At 38.1% G+C, this 24,430-nt stretch overlaps 1 protein-coding gene across 3 annotated transcripts in view; it reads right to left on the bottom strand.

Moving 5' to 3' along the window:
• Positions 1-1,457: 1,457 nt before the first annotated feature.
• MSH4 (mutS homolog 4) overlaps positions 1,458-24,430 on the bottom strand; it is a 30,122-nt gene continuing 7,149 nt past the window's right edge. For 2 of the 3 annotated variants that reach the window (XM_042019673.1, XM_042019675.1), the window contains exons 4-20: positions 22,686-22,796; positions 21,816-21,931; positions 21,013-21,186; positions 18,660-18,832; positions 17,823-17,890; positions 15,527-15,601; positions 15,064-15,128; positions 14,339-14,508; positions 13,371-13,507; positions 12,860-12,963; positions 11,901-12,025; positions 10,603-10,803; positions 9,295-9,413; positions 8,646-8,774; positions 7,000-7,174; positions 5,292-5,380; positions 4,169-4,957 (exon numbers count right to left, since the gene is read on the bottom strand). In XM_042019673.1, coding sequence (XP_041875607.1) covers positions 4,772-4,957; positions 5,292-5,380; positions 7,000-7,174; positions 8,646-8,774; positions 9,295-9,413; positions 10,603-10,803; positions 11,901-12,025; positions 12,860-12,963; positions 13,371-13,507; positions 14,339-14,508; positions 15,064-15,128; positions 15,527-15,601; positions 17,823-17,890; positions 18,660-18,832; positions 21,013-21,186; positions 21,816-21,931; positions 22,686-22,796 — 2,217 coding nt within the window. In that variant the 3' untranslated portion in view covers positions 4,169-4,771. Of the gene's footprint in view, positions 4,068-4,168; positions 4,958-5,291; positions 5,381-6,999; positions 7,175-8,645; positions 8,775-9,294; positions 9,414-10,602; positions 10,804-11,900; positions 12,026-12,859; positions 12,964-13,370; positions 13,508-14,338; positions 14,509-15,063; positions 15,129-15,526; positions 15,602-17,822; positions 17,891-18,659; positions 18,833-21,012; positions 21,187-21,815; positions 21,932-22,685; positions 22,797-24,430 lie in introns of those variants that run through there. The other variant, XM_042019674.1, reaches the window with a different exon arrangement.

The raw sequence follows: 24,430 nt of genomic DNA, 5'->3' as shown, positions 1-24,430 counted from the left end.
TTCCTAAATCTGAATCTCTGACAAGTCCTGTTAGAAAGACAGCGGACAGTCCATCAGAACACAGAATTAAAAGGCTGCACAAGGAATAACAGAAGCTTTTCCAGGAACAGCACAAGTTCCTTTTCTCCCTCACCGGTCCGGGACCGTGAGACCTTTGGCCCCAGGAGACAGGAGAGCTGTTATCAACACTCGAACCTCCCAAGCGTTGTTATTTCTCAGAGAACTGGGCCGGCACTGAGCTACTCCCATGCGCCTGCAGGGCTCTGGGGAGGGGGAAGACGACATCCCACTCCTGCCTGGAGAAATTTCACCCCCGTAAAAAGTCATTTCCCTTCTCTCTCTCTGAGCCATGGCCAAAGCAGCTGTGTAGAACAACCCGGGGGATTTATGGGAGGGCTGATTCTCTCAGGAAAGACCCCAGACCCTGAAGAAACAAAACCACCCCAAATTTCCAGCTGAAAACACGCTGCTTCCTGAATGGGAGCACACAAAACTCTCTTAAGCATCTTCAGAGATGGCCCATTCATCATCTAGGATGGACAATTAATCAGACCCAGGAAAGGCTTTGTGCAGCCCAACTCCGAGACAAGAAAACATCATGAATATGCTAAATTGCGAGAAAAATAGAATTAATTCGGACTCTGCCCAAAAACTGTATAAGAAGGAACCAGCCGAAGCAGCACCCGTGAACTTGGGAGCTCTGGTGTGATAGAGGTCAGATGTATGCGTGTTCACCCAGCTCCGACCCCGGGCTCGGGCTGCTTTTCTCCATCGTGGCTTTCTGTGTGACCGATCTTTCGGCCGCGGAATAAAATCTATTTCTTTATTAATTTTAATTTGGCTGAATTTCTTTACCTCACATTCATAACAATGGTGTAACATGCGAAAAGCCAACATCACAATACCATTTATAACAGAGGGATCCGCCGGAGGCACCCGCGGTGCTGCGGTCCTGGCCGCGGAGTGATCCCCGAGGGACTATTTGTGATGCGGTCCTGCCCGCGGAGGAATCAGCGGTGATGCGACCCCGCCCGCGGAGGGATCCGCCCGAGGGACTATTTGTGATGCGCTCCTGCCCGCGGAGGGATCAGCGCTGATGCCACCCTGCCCGCCCAGCTGCTCTCGCTCCCTTTTCCCGCTCTCCTCTCTGCTCCCAGCGCTTCTCCTGCAAAGGGCACGGCTTTTCCTGGGCTCTTTTCCTGCCGGGCTGCAGCGAGCGCTCCCCTCAAGGAGCAGGGGCAGCTTTGCTCGCGGCGGCAGCGATTAAACAGAGCAGGCCCGGAACGATTCCTGCTTAGCCGGGTTTTGAGCACATTCCTGAGCCAGCACCGGCAGCAGCGAGTGAGGCAGCGGCACATGAAGGAGGCTGCGGCTCTGGCCAGGCTGGGGAGGGGTTCCTCTGTAAAATAAGAACATGGAGAGACAAACCAGAAAGGGCAGGGAAAAAAAAAGAAAAAGCCAAGACAAACTAAACTTTTTTTAAAAAATAATCCGGATCCAGAGGGACTTCTGGCTGGAGAACTTCCTGGGGAGCAATCCTGCCCCTCTGGGAGGCAATGCCAGGGCAACTCCAGCTGAAACCTGCACACAAACACCACAAAGATTTCAGATATTTGCAGGAAGCATCCACTTAGCAACTGCTGGTTAATAATTTATTCACTTTCCCATTAAATGGTACATTCAGTCCACAAGACTTAAACACCTTTCTGGTAGTTTTATTTACAGTCTGCAGCGTGTTCTGTAAAACACAGAAGTGCTCACAGACACACACACACAACACAGGGATTTGCAAACATTTAAAGAAGTACAGTTTATTCCAAAGGAAGTCTACGCACTACTTTTTCCATAAAAATTATAAAAAATACTTTAGTTACTGTATTTTACCTAAACCAAGATACTTGAGAATTCTTCCACAAGTGATGCCCCCTCCCCACAAAGGGCACTCCCACAAGAAGAAATTCAGGAGGCTGCATCACCAAATAAAATCCTAATGGCAACTGCTTCAATGCACCAGAAGAACAAAGAATTCCCACTCTGCATCCAGCAATCCCTGCTCTGCAGCCTGTCTGGATCTGCTTTCGTAGGGCTTGTGGGGCTTTTGCACTCACTTCCTTCTCCAGGGCAGTTCCCACAAACAAAGAATGACTGAATTTCTGCAGACTGTCACTCGGCAATCCTGCATTTCACACATCCAAAAGGAAACACATCCAAAGGGAAACACTTTCCTTTGAGCCCTTTATTTCAAGGAGTCTCTTTTTTACTGAGCATCCAGTGAGAACAGTGCCCAGTTGCGGCTGTTATTATTTCTCTGCTTTTGCTGCATGGCAATATTGTGCTGGAGCTCTGCAGAACACCCACTGCAGCCCTTGTCTCACTGGGGCACACCGAATTGACAAAAAAAAGGCACAAAGATGAAACTCCTAAAGCAGCAGCAGCCCCAAGTCACTGAGCTGCTGCTTCCCAACACCAACACTCTGTGTCTCAGCAAACACTTCCAACACACGAGCCAAGGCCACAGGGCAGTGAAAAGCCCAGAGCCTGCGGGCAGGACAAGCACTACATTGATCAGTAACAAACCAACACAGCTCAACTGGATGGTGCACTTAAGACTGGACCTGGAAGCATCAGGAAAAGCCGCTTTCGGTGTCCCTGTGCCCGTCCCTAGCCCGGCTCTCCGCTCCACACCAGCCCAGCCCGCCGCTTTCGGTGTCCCTGTGCCCGGCCCTAGCCCGGCTCTCCGCTCCACACCAGCCCAGCCCGCCGCTTTTGGGGCCCGCCCTGGCCCCGCCCCGGCCCCAGTCCCGGCTCCGGCCCCGCTCCCGATGTCCGGGGCCGTTCCAGCAGCCCCTGCCCCCGCTGCGTTCTCTGCCGCGGCTCCATTGAACCCGGCTTCGGCCCCGCGGGCCGCGCTGGGCCCGCCGGCAGCTCGGCCTCCTGGCGCCGTGGCTGCTGCGGCCCCGTGCAGAGGCTCCACGCCAGCCTCTGGTACCGGCCCCAAGAGCTGGTGCCCTTGGCGGTGCCGGCAGCAGCCTCCGCCTTTGCTCCCCCGCTCCTGGAGGAATCGGCCTCCGAGAGGATTCCCACCTCCTACCCCCCCTCCCTCCCTCGCCTGCACCGTTCCCCTGGCAACGACCGCTTCTGCTGCTCCTCTGAAAGGAGAAGCAAAACGCCGAAGTTCCATCTCGAGGAACGAGCCCTTGCAGAAGGAAATAGTATCTGGAGACGGTTCTTCCAGATGTGTCCAAGGAAGAAGAATGTCAGGGTAGGCTTTAGTTGATGGGGGGACTATGCACACTGGAAGATTTAGCACACAAGAAGGGAAATACATCCACTGCTTCAAGGTACGCTTTTGGAGGGGTGCACGCCTTTGGGAAAATCTGGGAAGAAAGGGGATTGCTTGGTTCAGAGGGAGAGGGGCTGATGCATGGGAGACTTGTTTTGGAGGTTTTAGAGGCATTGGAATTGCCTGAAGAGAGAGCTGTGGTACATAGGGGGGGACAGTGGGGGGGATGGCCTCAGAGATGGGAGGAGGGAGTTTGGCAGATCGGGGGGGCTGAGGATGCTGCAGAGAATGGGATAAAAAGGGTTGTGTTAATTTTGGCCTCGAAGAGCGAAAAATTGGAGACTCCAAAATTCAGTGAAACAGAGGAAAAAGAATGAAGGAAGAAGGGGGGGAAGGCCAGACGAATGTGGAAAATGGAAACTTCCTGACGGAAGGCAGTTACTTCGTAAGTCACTCACCAGAAAAATATTAGAAAACATGCATCAAGAACTCATTGGGGTACTAAGGCTTTGTGTGATCACTTTCTAAGGAATTATGGGTGCATTGGAATCTATGGGTTGGCTAAACAAATAACTGAAAGATGTATGGTTTGCCAAAAAGTAAGTAAGAAGGTGATGAGAAAACTTCAGGAGGTCGTGAGTTGGCTCTCCGACCATTTCAAAGTATCCACGTGAACTTTACTGAACTCCCCCATGTGCAGAGGTGGAAATTCTTGTTAGTAATAACAGACCATCTTACCTGTGTCAGATGCCAGAGTGCCGAAGCCCGGCGCCTCCCACCTTCGCTGGAAAAAGCAAAGATAAACTCCTTCAAGCTGGAATACACGGTTACAGTCACTCAATGAAGTTGTGCATAAAAAAAACCCCCAACAAACTCCAGGAAGAATGACGTTCAACGTTTTATTGATTTCCTGTTACTAACTCTCTAAACAAAAATTGATCAACAGTATCAATACCACAGTAATATATTGTTATTGTATTACAAAAAAGCTCTGGTTGCCCAGTTCTGGAGAGGCAGCAGACCCGGACTGCCTGTGTTATGTTGGGTTACGCATAATGACAGAGAGTTACGACCCTTCTTGAGTAGCGAACAAGAGTATTTCTGGATGCAGGTTCAACAGTGCAAGTAAAGATCATCTATGCAAGATAACTGAACCATCTAAGTGCTTTTTGTATCAGATATAAGAACTATTATAACAGATATATCACTTATAAAATACTAAACATTAAATTTTTTTTTGTCTCTAAAATGATGAGAATTATACAATTTATTGTGAAAAAGAATTGTGTTTCTCATAGAAAGTAAATGCTTCTATTCCACATACGTTGGAGGGGAAAAACCCATAAAGGATACGGTCTTCCATCAGTGAGTATAATTTAGACTAAGAATTAAAATTATAAAACCATGTGAAAAGACAGTATTAATACTATGGGAAAGACCAGAATCATCTTGTAGTCATAACAACATAACAACAGCCTATGTTACACATTACTGTTGCTCATCAATTTTTGCGGGTGTGGGACAACTGGCTTCATACTTTTTCTTCAGGCCTTTCAAATATACACGCAAACTGGCTGGGTCCAGTCGAGAGTTTCTGGCAGTCTGAACCAATCTCATTGCTAACTGGTATGCAGCTCTCTGTTTCATCATCTCAGGAGTGCTTTTCTGCCTGTGCTGTTCTTAAAAATATACACACATTAGAATTTGAAATAAATAATGTTCTATTACAAAAATACTAGTATTAGCTATTCTCCAGCCTATTTTTGATCTCACAATTCTTGGTTTGCAACAAACATTACATCCAATACTCCTTTAGCCTAAGGGCCATTTTGTGTTGTCAGCTAACAGTGACCTTCAGTATAACCTTTTTGTGAAATAACAAAGTTTAATGAAATCTGTTTTCATTAAAACACAGGCAGTGCTTATCCCGCATCCTTTCAAAAACTGAAAATACATCAGAGTTTTATAAAAACTATGAAATACAGCATTATAATTTTCTACTACCTACCAAAATTTGTTTTGCAATGTGATTTGTGATTTCCTTTGCATCCAAAATTATGGATGATGGTAGGGAGGACACTTCTGCAGCCTTTAGTCCTAAACATATAAAACACAAATCAGGATTTTTAAAATGTAATTTTTATCCCTACCTTCCACATTATGTCTTCCAGAATTAACCTAGCCTATTTTTCTAAGGGAAAAAGATTTACTTTTTATTAAAATAATTTTGGTATATTTTCGCATTGTGTGTGTTTTTTGGTGGTTTTTGTGTGTGGTATGTTTGTTTTTTGGGTTTTTTTTTTGTTGTTGTTTTGGGTTTTGGGGTTTTTTTTGTTAATAAACAATATGGTTCTGAGAGTTACAAAATAAAATGTCTACTTTGTTTTAATGCTATCTCTAAAATACACCTCAAGTTACTGCTGGTAATACTGTAAATGGGTAGAATGAGATATATTATGGGGTTTAAAGGAAAAAAATGGCACCATGGTGTTAACAGCTTTCTTGGTTCAGTTTTTTTAATTTGGCAGTAAATATGGAGGTTGTGATAACTGTACTCTCAATTATATCCAGTGGACATGGATGTCATTTTTCAACTTTTTTGTTTCCAACAGCCAAATTTCCAGATACTCTGGGTAAGAAAGAGATGTAAATATTTTTTTCTGCCCTAACATGATTTTTAAAATTTTTCCTTTGTCTGTGCCCCTGGAAAATCTGTGGTTCATTGGGTGGTTTAATACGGCAGGTTTAAAAATGAAAAGGGGTCACGAAGAGCCCTTGCACTCTTTCTTAGAATGCGACTTCGCTGAAGAAAGGTAAAGCCAAGACACAAACAGTGAGTTTCTAAAGGTCTCCTGTTCTCTGTTACTCTCTAAACATACAATTCTTCTGAGTTAGTGACGGTGTAGCATCTAAAATTGAGCTTGTGTTGCCAAAGTTAAACAAACTTATTCTGAAATTCCGATCAAGGAAAGTTTTAAGTCCCACTATTGGAAGCTTAACTGGAATAATTTCTAGTCTTTGGTTACCAATAGCTTGCAAAAGTCATGTGTAGCTATCTTCCTCTTGATTAACTGTTACCTAAATCAAGGAATCAACATCAAAATCTAGGATTTGGAAACATACAGTTTTCTTTAAATCTTTGTCACTCACTCACTCTTTATTGACCCATAAATCTGCACAATCTACACTATAACTTAGAAATTAAAAGGGAAGTAAATCCACTTTTCAGAGAACACTGATGCTTTTGTGGACCCTCTCGAAATTGCCTTAGCCTAATATACTGTAAAATTCCTCTCATTTTTAAAAGAAACTAGATTCCTTTTTGCTAATCAAAGAGGGCCAACCTGCTATTAACTAGTCATATCACTGCTTATGGCAGATACATCTTTAAGTCTCTCCAGAACATTCACTTCCGTAAGTGCGGATTAAATGAACTCAAGTAGCGTATGCTCAGAATGACTCAACTCTTTCACTACAAAATATCATGTAAGTTCTTCATACTAGCCAAAACTACTATCTCACTACATGGTTTCTTAAAACACTCAGGTGTTTGCAACAAATTACAGATCTGCAGATCTCTGTATCTCTCTTTTGAGAGAGAGAGAGACAAACTTGAGAGAAACCTGTCATTGGAAAAATACCATTTGATGCCCAATAACTGAAATTGTATCTTATGTTAACTTTTACCAACTGTAAGTCACAGTGGAATCCATTACCGTAGTTTTTTTCCTCTGTGTATCCTTTAGAAAGTGTGTAAGTGTAAGCAATTTTCTCCTTATTTCCAGCACTGCTTCTCACATGTTGCACTTCAAAATGGTAGTTTTCCACATTGGGATATAAAGCATCTATATGGCATAGTTCCAGGAAGTGTGTAGCAAACAGTGTAAATGCCTAAATAAGGAAACAAGAAAGAAAATTTATTTTGGAAATTATCCAGAAATAAACTGCAATAAATAAGAAAAATTATCTCATAGATGTCCAGGTTTTCCTGCAAAACACTGAAAAGCTGGCTTTAAATTACTAAAGCAAATTAAAATCCTTAAGGGATGCGTTCTACCATTGGCAAGTACATCTTTTCCATCTGGGGATTCTCCCGCTCATTTCTCAACAGAAGGAAAACACAGTATCAGAAACAAAAGGAAATCCATAATGCTTACAAAATCTGACCAGTGTTGATTGGAATGACTGTCGAATGGTTGCTTAATTCTCTCAAAGAATTCTTCATCAAAAGTACAAGCGACAGAAAGAATCTGAGCCTTTCAAACCAAAAACCCCACAAAGTACTCTGAATGAACTCTGAGGAGAAACAAACACCTGCACACTCAAAAGGCTTGTAACAGCCACCTGAGGTTGATCACATAACTAGCAGTAGAGGTGAAGCTTGCAATCCATCTGAAATTATCTTCCACTTATCTAAACAAGTTTCTAACCTCTGTGAGCAATTCACAAGTTGTGTGGAACTACCACTGTATTTTGAAAGGTAACCACCAGGTGAAGAGGTTCACCTTTACCATTCAAGCATAAAGCGAAATGAAAAGTAAACTAAATAAGCAAAACAAAACGGAGCGGGTTATTCTCTTTCCAGACAGTTACAAGCTTGCAAGCAAAGTTGGAAAGATATGGTGACCAGTGTACTGGTTTTAGATGGACTAGAATTAGTTTTTTTCATAGTAGCTTGTGTTGCGCTGATAACTCACTCGTGTTTTAGCCACTGCAGAGCAGCGTTTGCACAGCACCAAGGGCTGTTCTGCTCCTCACCCTGCCCCACCAGTGAGCAGGGTGGGGGTGTTCATGGAGCTGGGAGGGGACACAGCCAGGATGGCTGACCCAAACTGACCCCAGGAATATCTCACACCATACTACAACACCACAATAAAAACTGTGAGGACGGAGGAGAAAGGAGGGACATTTGGCGTTATGGTAACAGTCACTGAGCTGAAATATGGCATTGCAGGAAATGGCTGAACATCTCCCTGCCAATAGGGAGTAGTGAATGAATTCCTTATTTTGCTTCTGCATGTGGCTTTCCTTACTTACTAAACTGTCTTTATCTCAGCCCACATGTTCTTGTACTTTTACCTTTCTATCTCTCCCCCATCTCACTACGGGGAGCAAGCGAGCAGCTGGGAGGGGTTTAGCAGCCAACAGGGGTTAAATCACAACAACCAGTGAACAGAACTGCAGCTTATGTCAGCATGTTTCCTCTATCACCGTAAGTCTTACCATTCACCAGTTATGAAAAATATCGTATTTAACCAAGAAATCTTTGAAAAACTGATGTTAAATTATGAGAAAATACTGTATTTACTTTCAGGGTGACAAAACAATTCTAAGGCTTAAATTTCTTTCAAAACAGAATTACCTTTAAATTCAGCAGATATTCACAGGCAGCATAACAAATGCCGATACCTTCTTCAGCACTGGTACCTCTACCAAGTTCATCAATAATGATGAGTGATTTATCATTAGCATTTTGTATGATGTACGTTATCTAGAAAAATATTCAATGTGTTATCATTCCTATAAATGGGTTTTTTTAAAATAGGCATTTTTTATGTTACTCAGATGGAACGTAATGCAGAAATTTAAAAAAAATCTCTTGAGATACAACGATTTTACCTTTTCAAAGCTTTCAAACAGCTGTCAATTCTAATCAAGTGAAGACTCACACTACAGCACTCTTTCTCTTTTCCACTGAACATATCACTTACCCTCAAAATGGTACCAGTTTGTGAGAAGAAACTGAGAGAGCTTAGGCCCCTAAAAATAATAGTTTAAAGTCTAAGCAAACCCAAAAATGCTGAAAGTACTATCTAACAGAGCACTGATTTTTACTCACATTGGAATATCTTTCTATTTAAGAGATGCCTGGTTTTCTGTGGTTTATCATAAAATAGACGAGACTGAATTTCTTACTAAAAGTACACTCTTTCAGTGGAAATATAGTAGTACAATTTCTACTGGCTTAACAGTAAAAATGGGCCTTGGACCTGGATAGCTGTATTTCATACCTCTTTCATTTCCTTCATGAACGTGGATGCATTTGTTTCAATATCATCATCCATACCTATTCTGGTAAAAATCTGCTCTGCGATTCGAAAAGAACAATACTCTGCTGGGACATAAGAACCTACAAAGCAAATAAAATACAAGTTTCTCTTATTCAATGACATTTGCCTGAATATGTCTCTGGGGACAAAAAATTGCTTTTACGCTTGGTTTCTGTGCACAGCAGAGAATGCATCTTCCTTGACAGAGTTTTGCAAGATTATGTTCTACCATTAATTTATAAGAAAAAAGTTATTATCTAGATAGGATAACTAAAGAAGCTTATCAGTAAAACTTTTAAGAAATCATATGCCTGAAGCTGTTTGTCAGTCTAAAGGGATGCAGAAAAAAGAATAAACTCTAGGATTGTTTTACATTTCCGTGTCCGCTGATTTACTAGCCCCAAGAAATCTCTTTTTCCCAAAATCAAGATTATGTTGCCGTTATCAGACTTCAAAGCGTATTAGTTTTACCAAACAGAAAAGAACAAGAACCTTTTGCCAAAAACTTTTCAGTCTGCTTTATTCATATTAAACTCACGTTTTTGAGAGCAATTCCTCAAGAACTTGCAGTTACTGGGGACTGAACCCACAAATACATGATGGATAAATTTTATTCTCCACTGCTAAGTAGCTTCATTCTATAGATCTTTGACTTGTGCTACCAGACTTAGTTCTAAGAAAAAAGTCATGAGGAATTCCTGAATATAGGAATGAGTCTCAGTTAGACTTGACAAACAGTTGGTTTACTTCTATAACTTTAGTAACAGAACCTTGCAGTACTTGTTACTACTTTTATTTGAAGTGGTTGATTATTTATCTATTAATTGTACTTGTCCCGAAACATGTTTCTCTACGTAGTTTAGGTACATTCAAGGTCATCTGTTTCTTCTGGATGACTAACGCACATGTCTGACCAGCATACTTGAAGGACACTCACTGTCAATCTAGCATAGGGTGCTAGATTGGGTTATGGTGCTCCAAAGAACTAGAGCATGCAACTGTGCTTCTCTAAAGATAGACTGGGGAGGTTTCAAGATACACAGAGTTTCCAACGTAAGTTTCCAACGGCAGATGAAAAACCCTACAGCTGCCTCTGTCAGCAACGCAAGAGCTGGTAGAAGCAAATGGACTACAAACTACCTGTTGATATTTTATTTAGATAAAACGTTATTCTGGAAGCTAAATCATTCAACTTTATAGGTATTTTTAACCACACAAGAAAAAAAAAAAAAAAGCTGAAGATGATTAATATTGTACACTCTTACTCACCAATTTGTGCCATAATTTGACAGAGAGCAATCTGTTTTAGGTATGTTGATTTTCCGCTCATATTTGGTCCTGTAATAATGACAAAATTGTTGCCCTCTGTCAGGTACGTGTTGTTAGACACAGGTTTTTCCATAGCTATCTTTTCAAGAATGGGATGCCATCCCTGCTTGATTGCTAAAGTATCAGTAAATTCTGGACGAACTAAATGAGAAAAAAGATGTAAAACACCAAGGAGTTAGCATGGAAACCTCTACATTATTAAACTAGTATGTTTTGAAATAAAGTTAATTCTTGCAGAGCAGAGCTCTTGGCAAGAATTACCAGCCACTTTCAGGTATAGATTCTGATTGCTATGCAAGCCTTCATGATTTACGACTACAAAAAGAAACCCATAACTAAAACTTTACTTCTAAATTAACATTCTGTGTTTTTGTTCCCTAGTAAATAGGGCTGGACTCCAGTAATAAAAATACAAAGAATGGAAGTATTTTTAATAATTTTTCTTTTATACTGCTAAAAGCATATAAAGTACAAGGGTCGTGGACTCCTGTTACTTCTACATATGTATCCTGTATCTACATGGTAAACAAGGAAGCAGCATTCCTTCTATTTTTGTTACATGTTACCATATTGATTATTTGGGAATATACCACACCTACAAAGATCCATTCGATGCTGGAACTATCTCTATGGATTTCCGTCAGAATACGGTTCTTTTCTGAATCAATTACACATGGCTCCACTTTATCTATCAGCATTAATGGAAGACAATGTGCTAATTTATATATTGCAGAACTCGGCTAGGGAAGAGGACGAACAATATGCAGATGAGCATTTAATCCTGGACTCCTTAATAGACTCTGCTTCCAAAAATGTTGGGAAGTATGTCTAAAATGTCTAAAAGTGTTCCAGAAACTGAAGCAGAGAAACAGTTAGACATGTATTTTGTTTTACAGTATATACTTAACACTGATCTGCTCATATTATCTTCCTGCCACTAGAACAGAAAAAAGCGTAAACTCAGAATGCCCATACACTTACTGTTTTTCAACAGAATATGCTTAAACTGTCTATTTTGAGAAGGGTGACTGGGAAGGCTTATGGCAGCTAACTGGCAGAATTTCAATGAATGGAAGCAGAAAGAACATCAGCGTAAAATTGGCAACGGCAGACGAGAGACACTCACCTAAAGAGTACTGAGATGCAGAAAAAGAAATGGAACCAGACAAAACAGCCTTGTCATTCTCCATCGGAAGGGTCTTTATCTGGCCCATAACAGAATCAAAGAAGAAACTTACCATAATCGGAAAGAGTGCAGGCATGGGCAAATGAAAGTAGCATATCCAGCATAGACACAATGTCGGACAGCTTGTATAAGCAATGAATGTGTTCATAGATCTCATTCAGTAGTTTACACACTATTCTGAAATAAGACACTGATTTAGCTGTTGCATGGCGCATCCTGTCACTTTATACAACTGACAGAAATAAAGGAACTATAATGTTCATACTGCATACATTGGGATAAAAAGTCACTCATAAAACACGATCATGTCTACCAGATGTGAGCAAATGTATAAATTCTTTGTAGTAAATTATGATCTTGTACCATCATCTCAGCTAACATTCTGCTGACCAGACACAAGACACATACCACTAATACCAACAGCTCATATGAAAGCTTCGCACAGAGAATGAACTAAAAATATAGCTACGGAATCAAGTATGTTTTATTAACATGTGAAATGTGACTCTGATTCCCTTAGACCTTCATGTCAATAAAACCCCTACATGGTTACTAGAAAGAATTTCCATTCAGCTGACAGGTAACATTACACTTACTAAGTTGTGAATCGGAGAGGAAAGCGATGTGACATGCAGCAAGGACAAGATACAGAAATAGACAGTTCTACTCTAAATAAAAGGAACTGACTAAAAGTAACAATTCTGCATTACCGATGCAAAACTAATGCATTCATTGTGCCATTTTGTGTAGATAATTCACCCATAAAAATTTTACATCATGACCACTTCTATTAATAAATGCCAATATATTTGCAATCATGTTTAATACAATATGCACATTATGGGGTTTTTTTTTGTCTCAGGAGGTACACTTGAACAATGTTGCTTTAGACTATTTCTGAAAGTAGCCATAACTTAACAGAAAGGTAGCTTTAAAAAACCATGTAATTAGCTGTTAATTGGAGAAAATAAATGTACTTAGCAAATATTAACTAGTTTTAACAGGTCTTACAAGTAGGTCATGTGATATATTTCTCTCAGGGACTCCTGACATCTTTCATTCATTTTTATTAAATCTGCTGAAGTGAAGCTATATGTGTTTTTCATTTTTGTGATCTATAGGAAATTGAAACCAACAATCAGAGCTTGCCTTACTATCAGAAAGAAAAACAGTTTCTAAAAACCAGTTTGGGAACCATATGGGGAAACAGAAAAAACAGTGCCCAGTTTCATTTTTACTATGTAAGTTTTAATGAAAATTCCATTTAAGACATCAATTAGCAAGATATACAGCTTTATTCTTGCACAAAACATAATTGCATGTACTTGCACATTTTTGATTCTATAACTGAACATAGGGTAGTTATAAAAACATCCCAATTAAACCTTCATTTACTTCTAAATACCTTCACTGAAATTATTTTTTTTGTTGTTTACTGTATAATGTGTACTTTATTAATGTATTACATATCTTAAGTAAAGTATATAAATATATTATGCTAAAACATATCTTGTACAGATACCTTTGTAAATTCTGAAGGAAGCTGGCCATTAGGTAATGTTGAACAATCAGCATTCATCTGGATAAAAAATCCACGAGCAGAGCTGAAACTTGTTTTCATTGGCAGGCTGTACTTTTCTGCAAGTTGCGTTATCATACCTACGTACCACATACAAAGATTTAACCCAAATTACATACATGCATGTACATAAGCACAGATCCACACACTTGCGCCAGTACAAAGATGGAAACTGTTAATGGAAGGTTTCAGGAATAAAAAACTAGTCTCATCTGTATTTTTCACTATGTATGAACGTAGAATTAGAATAAGACAGGAACTTTGTAACATACGACAGGTGCTAAAGTTTCTGACACTCTTTCCAATTATAGACTAAACTAAGATGGCCCTCTAGCTAGAGATCAACAATTTACACTAAAAACAAGGAAATCAGTTTCAGAAGAATTTTTTTTCTTCTATTTTGACATAATGATAAACAGGAAGGTTACTAAAACACAGTAACCCACATCATGCTAAAACTCCTTTTGTTTGTATTTTCCAACTCTTAATACCTTAGTTAGTTAAAAGGTAGTCTACAGATAGATAAGACTACTTAAAATATAAAGAACAGAGAGCTCAGATATTTTAAATGAAGAAGGTAAACGAAAGATTTACATGTTTTATGCAAAATGTTTTAGGTGGAGTAATTCTGTTCCTTTACTTCAACTTTTTTTGCACTTTAGGAGGACAAGGACTAACGGAGCTTTGAATATAGGAATCGCCATATAATTATTCAATTTCATTAAAATAAAACTGAGTTTTTATCCAGAAATGGAGAATCTCAGTTGCTTATCAACGACAATCAATTCATCCCAATACTAAATACTTTTTACATATGATAAGGTTGTAACATATATGATTACATGACTTCTAGACATCAAATGCAATGTACTTTAAACTCCAAATAAATAAAAATTTTAGTTTAGAAATACCTGCTATGTCATCAACAATTTCTGTGTATGTTCTACGAGCTATGTCAAGGAATTCATTGATGTTAGGCTTAACAGCATAGCACTTCTGGGTCCTCATACTCAGACATCCTTTTGTGTATCTTGTATCATCATTAATTACAGTTGTAATCTTTTCAAGTATAATTCCAAATCTGCAATATCATTTGTATCACTACTTAGATACATAATACATTACAATTTTTACTTGCAACATCATCCCCAAATTACAAGTAACAGTATTACCAATAAGTGAAGCTACCTGCAAACTATCTACTGTTAAAACAAAACACTACATTTCATTTCTATTTTCACCTCAGAATGACGTGTGACTATACCAAAGTCTGACTAAAAATACTATTTACATCTTTGGGAGATAGAAATTATTTTTCAAATATTTTTTTCAAATACACAACACTTGATTTTTGCATTATTATGGAGACTCTAGGAAACCACTACTCTTGTCTTTTCAGAATTATTTCTAAGGGAGTTCAGTTCAGCAGCAACTCCGCTATCACGGCTAGCTCTCTTGCTTTTTTCCTGTATTCTTTAGCTGAAAATTAGATTTTCTGACAATTAAAATCAGCTTTTAGCCAAAAAATTAAGCTATACCCATAACTATAAATGAGCAAAGATGCAACATCTTTAATCTTACAGGCACTTTTGAGATGAGAGTTTCTAACACAGTAGCTAAGTGTTAAGATAAATACCTTGTATCTTCAAGAGAATTGTAATAAGCCTTTAGCAGCTGTGTGCTACAGCTTCTTAAAGCAGCCTGTTGAAGATTAAAATACGGACATGACAGTTACTTCTTTTTGCAGCCTTTTTCAAGGACTGAAAGTTTTCAGATTCAGTGAGGCTAATCAGCACTTGTGTAAATAGTCTGTGGAATCTGAGCAGGAGTTTCAGTTAAATGTTTGTTATATAATCAATTATTCAGGTAATGGTAGAAATCCTGCTCTTCACAGTATTAGACTCAAATGTGTATTTTTAATTGGTGTTAAGAATCAAGGGATTATGCGTTCTGTGACTGATATTCCTTTTTTACTTTATTGATCCCTTCCAACTTGAGATATTCTACGAAATTTAATAAACTGCTCTTCATAAAAATAAGGACAAAATGGTCTGCACTTTCTTTAAAAAAAAAAAAAAGAAAGAAAAAAGACAGCTTACTTTCAGAGGCTCCACAAGTTCTAAGGTATGCTTCAGGTAGATTAAATTAGTTATTTTTGATTCAGCAGTTTTAACCTGTTGAAAAATTTCCCGAATATTGGAGGTATTTGTATGACTGTTTTAAAAAGTACTTAAGAACTAGTAGAACTCATATTCTTCACACTAACAGGCTTATACGTTTAATGAAAATTCCTGAAACACTTCATAAGCTCACTTTGACAACTTTGTGTCTGCACAAAAAATGTTTACCTAAATTTTACATTGCTGTGATAGTTTGTCCATCAGTAGTTAAGATTTTCCTATGTTTGAACTGATAATGACTGACTCTAAGAACACCCTGCCAGCCCAAGCTGTGAAAACTTCATCTTCTACGTACACTTAATTCTATACAAGTGCTACACAATTTGTAGACTATTTCAAAGCAAATACATTATGTGTTATAATGAAGCACACAACCTTTTCCATTGATGCTGTTAAACACAACATAACCCAGGTTTGGTTGATTTCTCTTTGGTTAATGTATGTACATCCTTAAACATCTGCTCACATGATAATACAAAAAATCCAGTAAATACTTCAAATTTTTTCTCACAATAATGACTGTTCTTCAAAATCTTTCATTCACAGAAACCCTCAACCTTGTTTTGTACACCCCATTAACGCTTACGATGAAGAATTTTGCTGCTGACATTAGGGCATAGCATATGCAGTACACGTGCACTGTGCAACAGGATTTTAAGGAAATAACATAGGTAAGCATAGATAAGCACATGAACATAGGAGCATGGCCCCATGTGAAATCTTTTCTCACTCATATATAGTATCTCCTTACTCTTGTGACTGAGGGCATCTCTTATCTTACAGTCATATAAAGTTTTTTTCTGTAAAAGATAGAACTGAAGAGTGCTAAATGCATGAATGGAGAAATGATAATCTCCAAATAAATATGGGGCCTAAGTCCCATGAAGGAATCAGAGATCAAAAGAATAGATGTGGTCATACATGAAAAGGTGGTAGTGGAATGGATCTTTGACTAGTTCTCACAGGAATTTTAACTGAACTGGTGTTAAAAGTGAATCTTTGCACATGATACACTTAAGACCAAAGGCAGTAAATGATTTCACCACTGACATGATTTTTCAAGTACCACATCTCAGCAAGACTGTCAGTTGACAGCCTCCTTAGGATGAGAGAATGCTCATGCTGAACACACCACTCACACATTTAGTAACTGAAACTGTAGGCTTTTCAGATGTGCATCTCATCTGCTGACTGGTGGAAGGTTTACAATGAAAATTTTTATGGAGAGCAGGAATGAAACATACTGAACTGCCTAATCCAGCATTTGATAAAAGCAACTGAGCTAGCACTTGAATAAGCATGTCTATTGCATGAATGCTCTGCTATATTGGAACCAGCCAACAGTGAAAACACTGCAGTAAAAAGGTTTGGTGTACATGGTCCTGTGCATACATAGAAGTGTTCTGTGTGACAGTTTTAGTCATACAGATGAACTCATGAATTCATGTTACACATTTCTACAAGGAAAGCTGGGAGCAATACACATTCTGGATTTTGATTATGTCATTAAAGACATTTACCTGCATTTATTACTGTCCTGTTTGAGTCTGTGCCTGATTTCTTTAACTAGCATTAGACAAACCCTTTATCTAAGTAGGTAAATCAGCATGTGAAAAGACACCGAGAGGTGAAAGAGTTGTCAGTATCTAAGATGCTGGTACACAAGCCTGAACATAAGGAATCATCAGTCTCAGAAGCAGTGGCAGAAATATCCAACTCAAGCACAGTAGGCCAATGTTAACTTAGAACAGCGTGGTTTCAATATTCTTACTGGAAACAGAGTGGAGGTTCAGTTACCTCAAACTCACTGTAGTTAACTATTGGGTCTGGTGTCAACCAAGATCCACTGGTGAACTACATGTATTTATTCAGTTTTGGTATTTGTATTACATGTGTTAACATACAGACTGATATATGAGGGAAGGTCGGATGAAAAAAGTAATCTTGCTTTGAGATGTAACAGTCACTAGGACTGTAAGTCACTAAACACATTTTTCATTTATGCTCATGTGAAGAAAATTCCTCTCCTCTCTCTCATCTGAGTTGACTGTTGAATAAAATGTATACTTATGAAGAATAAAGGTGGGGAGTGATGAAAGAGTAAACATTTTTGGAAGTATATTTGCATAAATTAAGATGAATTATAGCTATCACATTTATATATTGAATGTTATAGACAGATAATTGATTTTGTAAGGTGTATTTTGAAACATACTGTATCTTGCTTTGGAATTTGTACCAAAACTGAAAGTAGTTGTTCTGTGTCCAGGAATTTTGAGATAACTGTAAAACAAAAGTACAGGACACATCAGAAATTAAACTGAAATTGTAAGAAGATGTATTTTCTTTTAAAGCACAAAGTTACTTAGCTATACTAATGCTAATCTTTTCCTTACATTCTATTGTCACAAATTATTGACATATATGGTAAAAACTAGGTTAAAAATAGCTACTCTCTGCATTATTTTGTTGTAACTATACTTACTATACCTAAGCATGCAGGGACTATTGTATAGGTAGACATCTGTAAATTCAGAAATACTTTTTTTTCTTAGATTGAATCATATTTCTCTTGTGATACAGATTAAGATTATATGATCCAGCTTCATGTGGACTAATTCTGGTATTGTATTTTACCTTTCTCTGGACCATATGTTGTTTTCCTGAAGCAACTGGAAAAAAATATTTATACGGAAGTACTACTTAAGCAAGGTGTTTGCTTTTTCATGTATACATTATATATGCTTGCCTACCTCAAACATAATGCATACCTAGCCATACGGGTAAAGAGACAAACTCCAATTCTTTGAAAAGGCTATTGGCTCACAGACTTCTATACACTTTATCAGAGAAATTCTAAACAAAATACTTGAGTAGTGTATCACTATGATAATACAGATAACTTCAAAAAATTAAGTGCCCACTACGCCACCTAACAAACCATTAAAAAATACTTTTCAAAACATACTGAGTCACACTACATACTTTCCTATATTAGAAAAAAATGTTTAAAAAGAAATTTAATATTAGGTGTTACAAAATAAACTACTACCTGCTTGAAGACCAAAAAAGAGCTCCTCATCCTGGAGTAATTCCTGAACACAGTCCAGTCTTGTGTTAATTGTTTCAGCATCAACTAGAGGTTCCAGGATATTGGATCTAAGTCTTCGACTTCCACCGGGAGTTTTAGTGTAATTTAGAACACCAAGAAGTGTGTGACCATTCCTTTGAAAATAAAATAGACGTGAAGAATACAGGCACCAAAAAAAGAGATGGCAAGTGTCACGTATCCTACAAATCTGAGGCATGCTTTGGAATGCTTAGCGTCTCCCTGTTTGCCATGTATATTATATGAACTACAGCACCTTAGGAAGCCAGATTCAATGTAATTTAATATAATATTAGCCCTCATTTATGTAAGTATAGAAATACATTTGTACTTAGCATTTTATTCATTTTTTGTAGTAGCATTCCATCGCTACTACAGTGGTAACATCTACGTTTTCCCTCTCAATTAAACTAAAATGAACAAAACTAAAATAAACTAAAAAATGAACAAATCAACCCTACACAAGGAGGCAAATTTTCAAATTATAATCAGAGAACAAATACTAAGCAGAACAATTTACTTGAAATACATTTCTGAAAATTATTTAAAATACTTAGAAGTCCAAAAGAGAAACAATCTTTGGTTTTATTTTTTTAAAGAACTTATTTCAGTCAATACAGGCACTAAATAACATGCTTATAATTTATAAATACTATTTTCATCTTTTTGGCTTTTACATGTAACATATCCCAGGGTTTCACGCTTAAGGATGATTGCACCTCTGTAGAATGAGCCATCTATAATATTTACACCTACTACACAGCTAAACAGTTTTAGAAACCTGAAATCTTCTTTGCTATTGGCTGGAAGAAGACCCGTGAAATACTGGGGCCATATTAACATATTGATTTAAACCAGAACTCAAATAGGAAGAAACCTGATACAATTACACAAAACAAACACCACGAAGATAGGTAGGTAGGTAGGCAGGTACAGCGAGCAGAAACACCCTGAAATACCATGGCGTAAAAAAGCGAAGCAATAGCCAAAAGAATTTAAAAAAAGGGGAGGAAATCCAAACCCAGTTGTATTGAGGGTGCATATACCATACCATGCAACTCATGACAACGCTTAAGTGGAACTCTACATTTGGGAGGCTATCCACAGCGCCTGTCCTTAAGCAACTGAGGACTTACTTCCCTGCACAGTTAAATGAAGAGAGACCAAGTTCCTCCAGAATTAAGACTGGCACACAAATTTGACTTAGGTATTTCTAGTGCGTGCCTGTACTATTAACTTTTACCTGTTGATACCTAATACAAAGGTATCTACCCCAGCTTTGGAGGTAAGATCTATGTAATAAACACAGCTATGTTTGGCTGATTCAAACTTGCCAATGGATCAGCAAAAATTCTTCATCAATAATGCTAAAAAAAAACCCCAGAGAAACTTAAAGCAGTTTACTGTTGCTCAGTTCCTCTTATAACCACCTTCCTCTCAAAACCATCTGTGAAATTATGAACAGAAAAATATTTTTTCAGAAAAATATTGCTCCAAAAGTACCTTTCAATGCAAGGCATTCTGTGGTTCTACTGCATCTCTCCAAGGGGGAAAGCTCTTATAAACAGTACTTGGAAGAATGAGGAATCTCCAGGCTCCCCTTTTTATATCGGGGTGGTTAAGTGGACATCTAAACAGAGGTGGATCTCAGAAACTGACAGGCAGCAAAATGCAAGTTCCAAATATTTCTCTTGCTAACCAGAAGTGTAACAGTCTGGAGAAGGTAAGCCTTGAAGTTTCTTCTGCCTAGAAGGCAACTAACTCCCAATGAAGGAAGCACGCCAAGAATTGACCTCCATATGGAAAACTACCATGCAATCAAGTAGCATATTGCACATTACCATCAGTATAGAAATTACTCTCTTTGCCACCATTAGATCTAAAAAAACGAAACAACCTTTCAAGGCTGAAGCATGTATCTTGCGTAAAATGAGTAAAATGCAGGTATTTCAATCCAACATAAAGAACTTCTTGCAGAAGTACTGCCTCTTCATTTACTAGTCTGTGAAATTCTGCACAAATAAAATTTTTAAGTCTGATTAAAGCATACACAGCAATGTAAAGATGATTATGCATCATCTCTTTCTACAATTCACTTTAGGATTTCCTGTGCTAGAAATATTGTGCTGAACTGTAACGTATTTCTCTGTCAAAATATTTTTTTTAGAAGCTCTGAATGGTATGCAAGTTCTCTCATATAGAAATAAATATAATGGTCTGCTCTTCAACACAAATGTCAAGGAAACTTAGTGAAATCCATCTTTATAAAAACGTAACTTGAAAAAACTATTCTTACCGACAATCTCTGTTATTAATTACCAGTTCAAGATTTTGTGCTGATGACGAATCTATCATAGCTGTTTTCTCGCTCCCCTGGAAACGCACCTTGAGCGATTTAGGAGCATAAATGGCGTTTTGAATAAATTCAACATATTTTAGCAAAGCAGCAGCAGCTGCAAGACAGTAATACCTTGGAAAGAAACAATCTTTAATGAATGTTGAATACTGCGATTAAAACGCCACAAAAGCAGTGCACTACAGAAATAACATTCACACTACTGCAGCTTGGCAACTACTGCAATTGATAGCACTGAAAAAGCAGTATATTTTAAATATGCACAACCCCATGTCTAGCGAACATATATTCGTGCAAATCAAATATTCATAAATGTTTGAGCCTCTGTACACTTGACAGCCTACACCATATAGCTGGTACTGTGAACATACATATTTCAACACATACACGTGACTTGAAGACCCTGGTCACCAAGTATCAACACTTAAAATTGTTGATACATGGAAAATGCTTGCTGAGGCCAGAAAGAAAGGCAATCATAGTTCTTAAAAGGTATCTTTAAGGAAAGAATGAAAAAGACAAAGTGGAAAGCTGTGAAAACTCAAAAGAACACCCGACTATGTAACAGGCTTTCTATTTACATTTCTAGATATATCAGAAACACTGGAGGGCAAAATAAAAAGACAGCTCTGTGATGATTTTCTAACTTTTGCAACACGACACAGACATATGTAATGAGTACATAAAACGATTTTGTTAAAAACTTATCTGGACACAGTATGCTTTTCCTTATTTAAACGTACTTCGATTGGACCTCCATGAAAATGGTGCTAAATTCAGATGCACACAATTGTTCTATGTACTCCAAACCCTTTGTTTCATTGAAGTATTTTCTCTGGACAGTTGTAAAAGTCACATTCTATGAAGACAGGGATGAAAGCAAATAGTTTTAAAAGTTGCATCAGAGAGACTTCTGTATTTTTCTAGTAATACCTGTTTCCAAGAAATCTATCAACTGATTCCGCAATCTGTCTTCATAGAAGTATTCATTCTACCTTACTAGCACAAGCAGGTCAATGTAACTGAAGGTGTGTGATGCACAAGTAATTTATGTGAGAAAAAGAGGAGACAGGTCAGGAAGTAGAAGAGCACTCATGAAGAAGCCATCAGCTCTGTAGGCATGAAGCAGTTCAGGTAGTAATTAATAGTTTTTTAAAGGTTCTGAGGCTTTAATACTCATAAATTACTTATACTAGTTCATCTCATCCTCTTTTATCCTGACAGTGTTCTTTTTCCTATTCTATGATACATCAGCGCCATTGATTTATCAGGCTGAGAGAACAAGGGAGAAGCAAAGAGAATACTTCATTTTTTTTAAATTTCTGTATCTTTCCTAGGTTCGGTATTACTCAAATTACTCAATGCCACAAATTCAAGACTTTCAGCTTTAATCAGCAATATATTTATCTCTGTAACTGTCAGTATTAGAAGTAGCAGCATGGGAGCTGCATTTAGTTTATTCGTTACCATTGTAAAATTAGACCTGAGAATCACAGAAAACAAAATCTGTCCACATTGAGGATTTTAAATGTTGCGTAAAACTCTCAAATCAACCATCGTATAAAAGTGATCAACAAGAACTCTAAAACATCGAAAGAAATTTTAGATCTTACCTTGAAATGCTCCGTTATCAGACTGAACAATTTTGTTGTGTTCCCTGCATCACAAGCAGTGTTTGACATTATTATTTCTAGCGGTGTTAAAATCTTGAGTTTAGTAATAACCTGAACAAAAAGTTCAAAATAATTCAATTAAAAAATGATATGATCTAAAATATTTTAGACAATAATGAACAGCAATCATGAAATACAGAACCCTTGTATTTTAAAATCAGTTCAAGTTCCAAATTTTCTACACTAATGAGTCAAATTCATATGTATCTAAATACACACAAAACTAAATTAAAAACAAACAAACAAATAAAATATAGAGCTTATCCCCCGTTATTTGAACACAGAATCATGCTTGCTGTTGAAGCAAGAGAGAAATATCCAAAACTATAGTCAATGGCTATGATGGGGTAAAAGGACTTATTTCGACAGATGGCAGCTTTCTGGGCTTGCAGCTGAAAGGTTAAGGGTGCTCTGGATGATGAAGAAATGCAACATCAGAATACTACTAATCTTTCGATTGAGACTAGTTTTTGATTTTGCTTTAACTTCCTCTAGTACCATTTATCTCGGTATTAACATGGCTAAAAATGTGTGTATTTTACCAGCTTTATGTTATGCACACCCTCTGTAGAGATTTAAAGTAGACTATATGCTCTTCTACTTGTTGACTGTATAAGAAAGGACAAACAACATTATGCATTTATGTTCATTTATACCAGCATTCACAAATTCTCAAGGGAGGAACATAAAGAAACAGACTATATTTTAACTGCTTAGAAGTTAGGATGTGCAAGAAGGGACAGATGATGTCACAATGAAAAGGTAAACAAGCATAAAAAATAAACAAAATGAATCTAAGGGCATTTGGGGTGGGAGGGCTGTCACTGCCCTTCATATCTACTAATCGTTAGAAAGTTTTTTTCCAGTGGCATCACAGTTCAGCAAATCCTGAAGAACTTAAAGAATACAATAAACTTTCCTGAATTTATCTGCAGAACATTCAAAAACAAAAGTATGCACAAGAAGGAGAAAATACAGCAGGCTGGATACCAATCACTAGGCAAAGCATGGATTCTGAGAGTGTAAGAAAACAGCTGATCGGCAGATAGACAATATTGTTGAAAGGAGTAACATGATTGTGTCTTTACAAACAGATTGTGTGAATCTGCTTGCAGATAGGGCCAAAGACTTGTAAGATAAGGAAGTAACGGGACAAACCATCAATTTCATAAACTGGTACTAATTGATACGGACTGCTGCTTAGCCAAGGTCATGCTCAACTCCTGAACTTCGAGAAGAACAAAGACTCAATAGGGTTATGAATATTTTAACTCCCCCACCCAGGGTGAACTCACAGCTCATTTTAACGGTCATGTATCATACGTTATACAGGGGGGAGCATATTAACGGGGACATGTAGTAGGCAGATCGGGAAGTCTGTATCTCCCAAGTACCTCAGCCAATACGGAATGGGCAAAGGTGATGCAGCCAAGAAGATTAGGATAAAAAGGAGGCTGCAGTCCTCCAACAATTTGAGAGACCCCATAGGGAAATGCACCATGGCCTCTCCCTTTGTTCATGAATAAAAGGTACAGGACACCTCTGTCTCCTCTGTGGACATAAACCTCTGGCGACATGAATTTTTTCACACATTGTTAAAGGTGTGAGAGATTAAGGCTAGAAATTAGGCTGTTAGGGCGTTTCCCGCATTAGGGGAAAAGTAGCTGTACACTAGCATCTCTCTT

Source organism: Corvus kubaryi, unplaced genomic scaffold (assembly GCF_017639235.1).
Source record: "Corvus kubaryi isolate FWS band 111438036 unplaced genomic scaffold, C.kubaryi_AGA036_p1.0 138, whole genome shotgun sequence".
Classification (NCBI taxonomy): Eukaryota; Metazoa; Chordata; class Aves; order Passeriformes; family Corvidae; genus Corvus; species Corvus kubaryi.
This window is presented reverse-complemented; position numbering and strand designations above follow the sequence as displayed.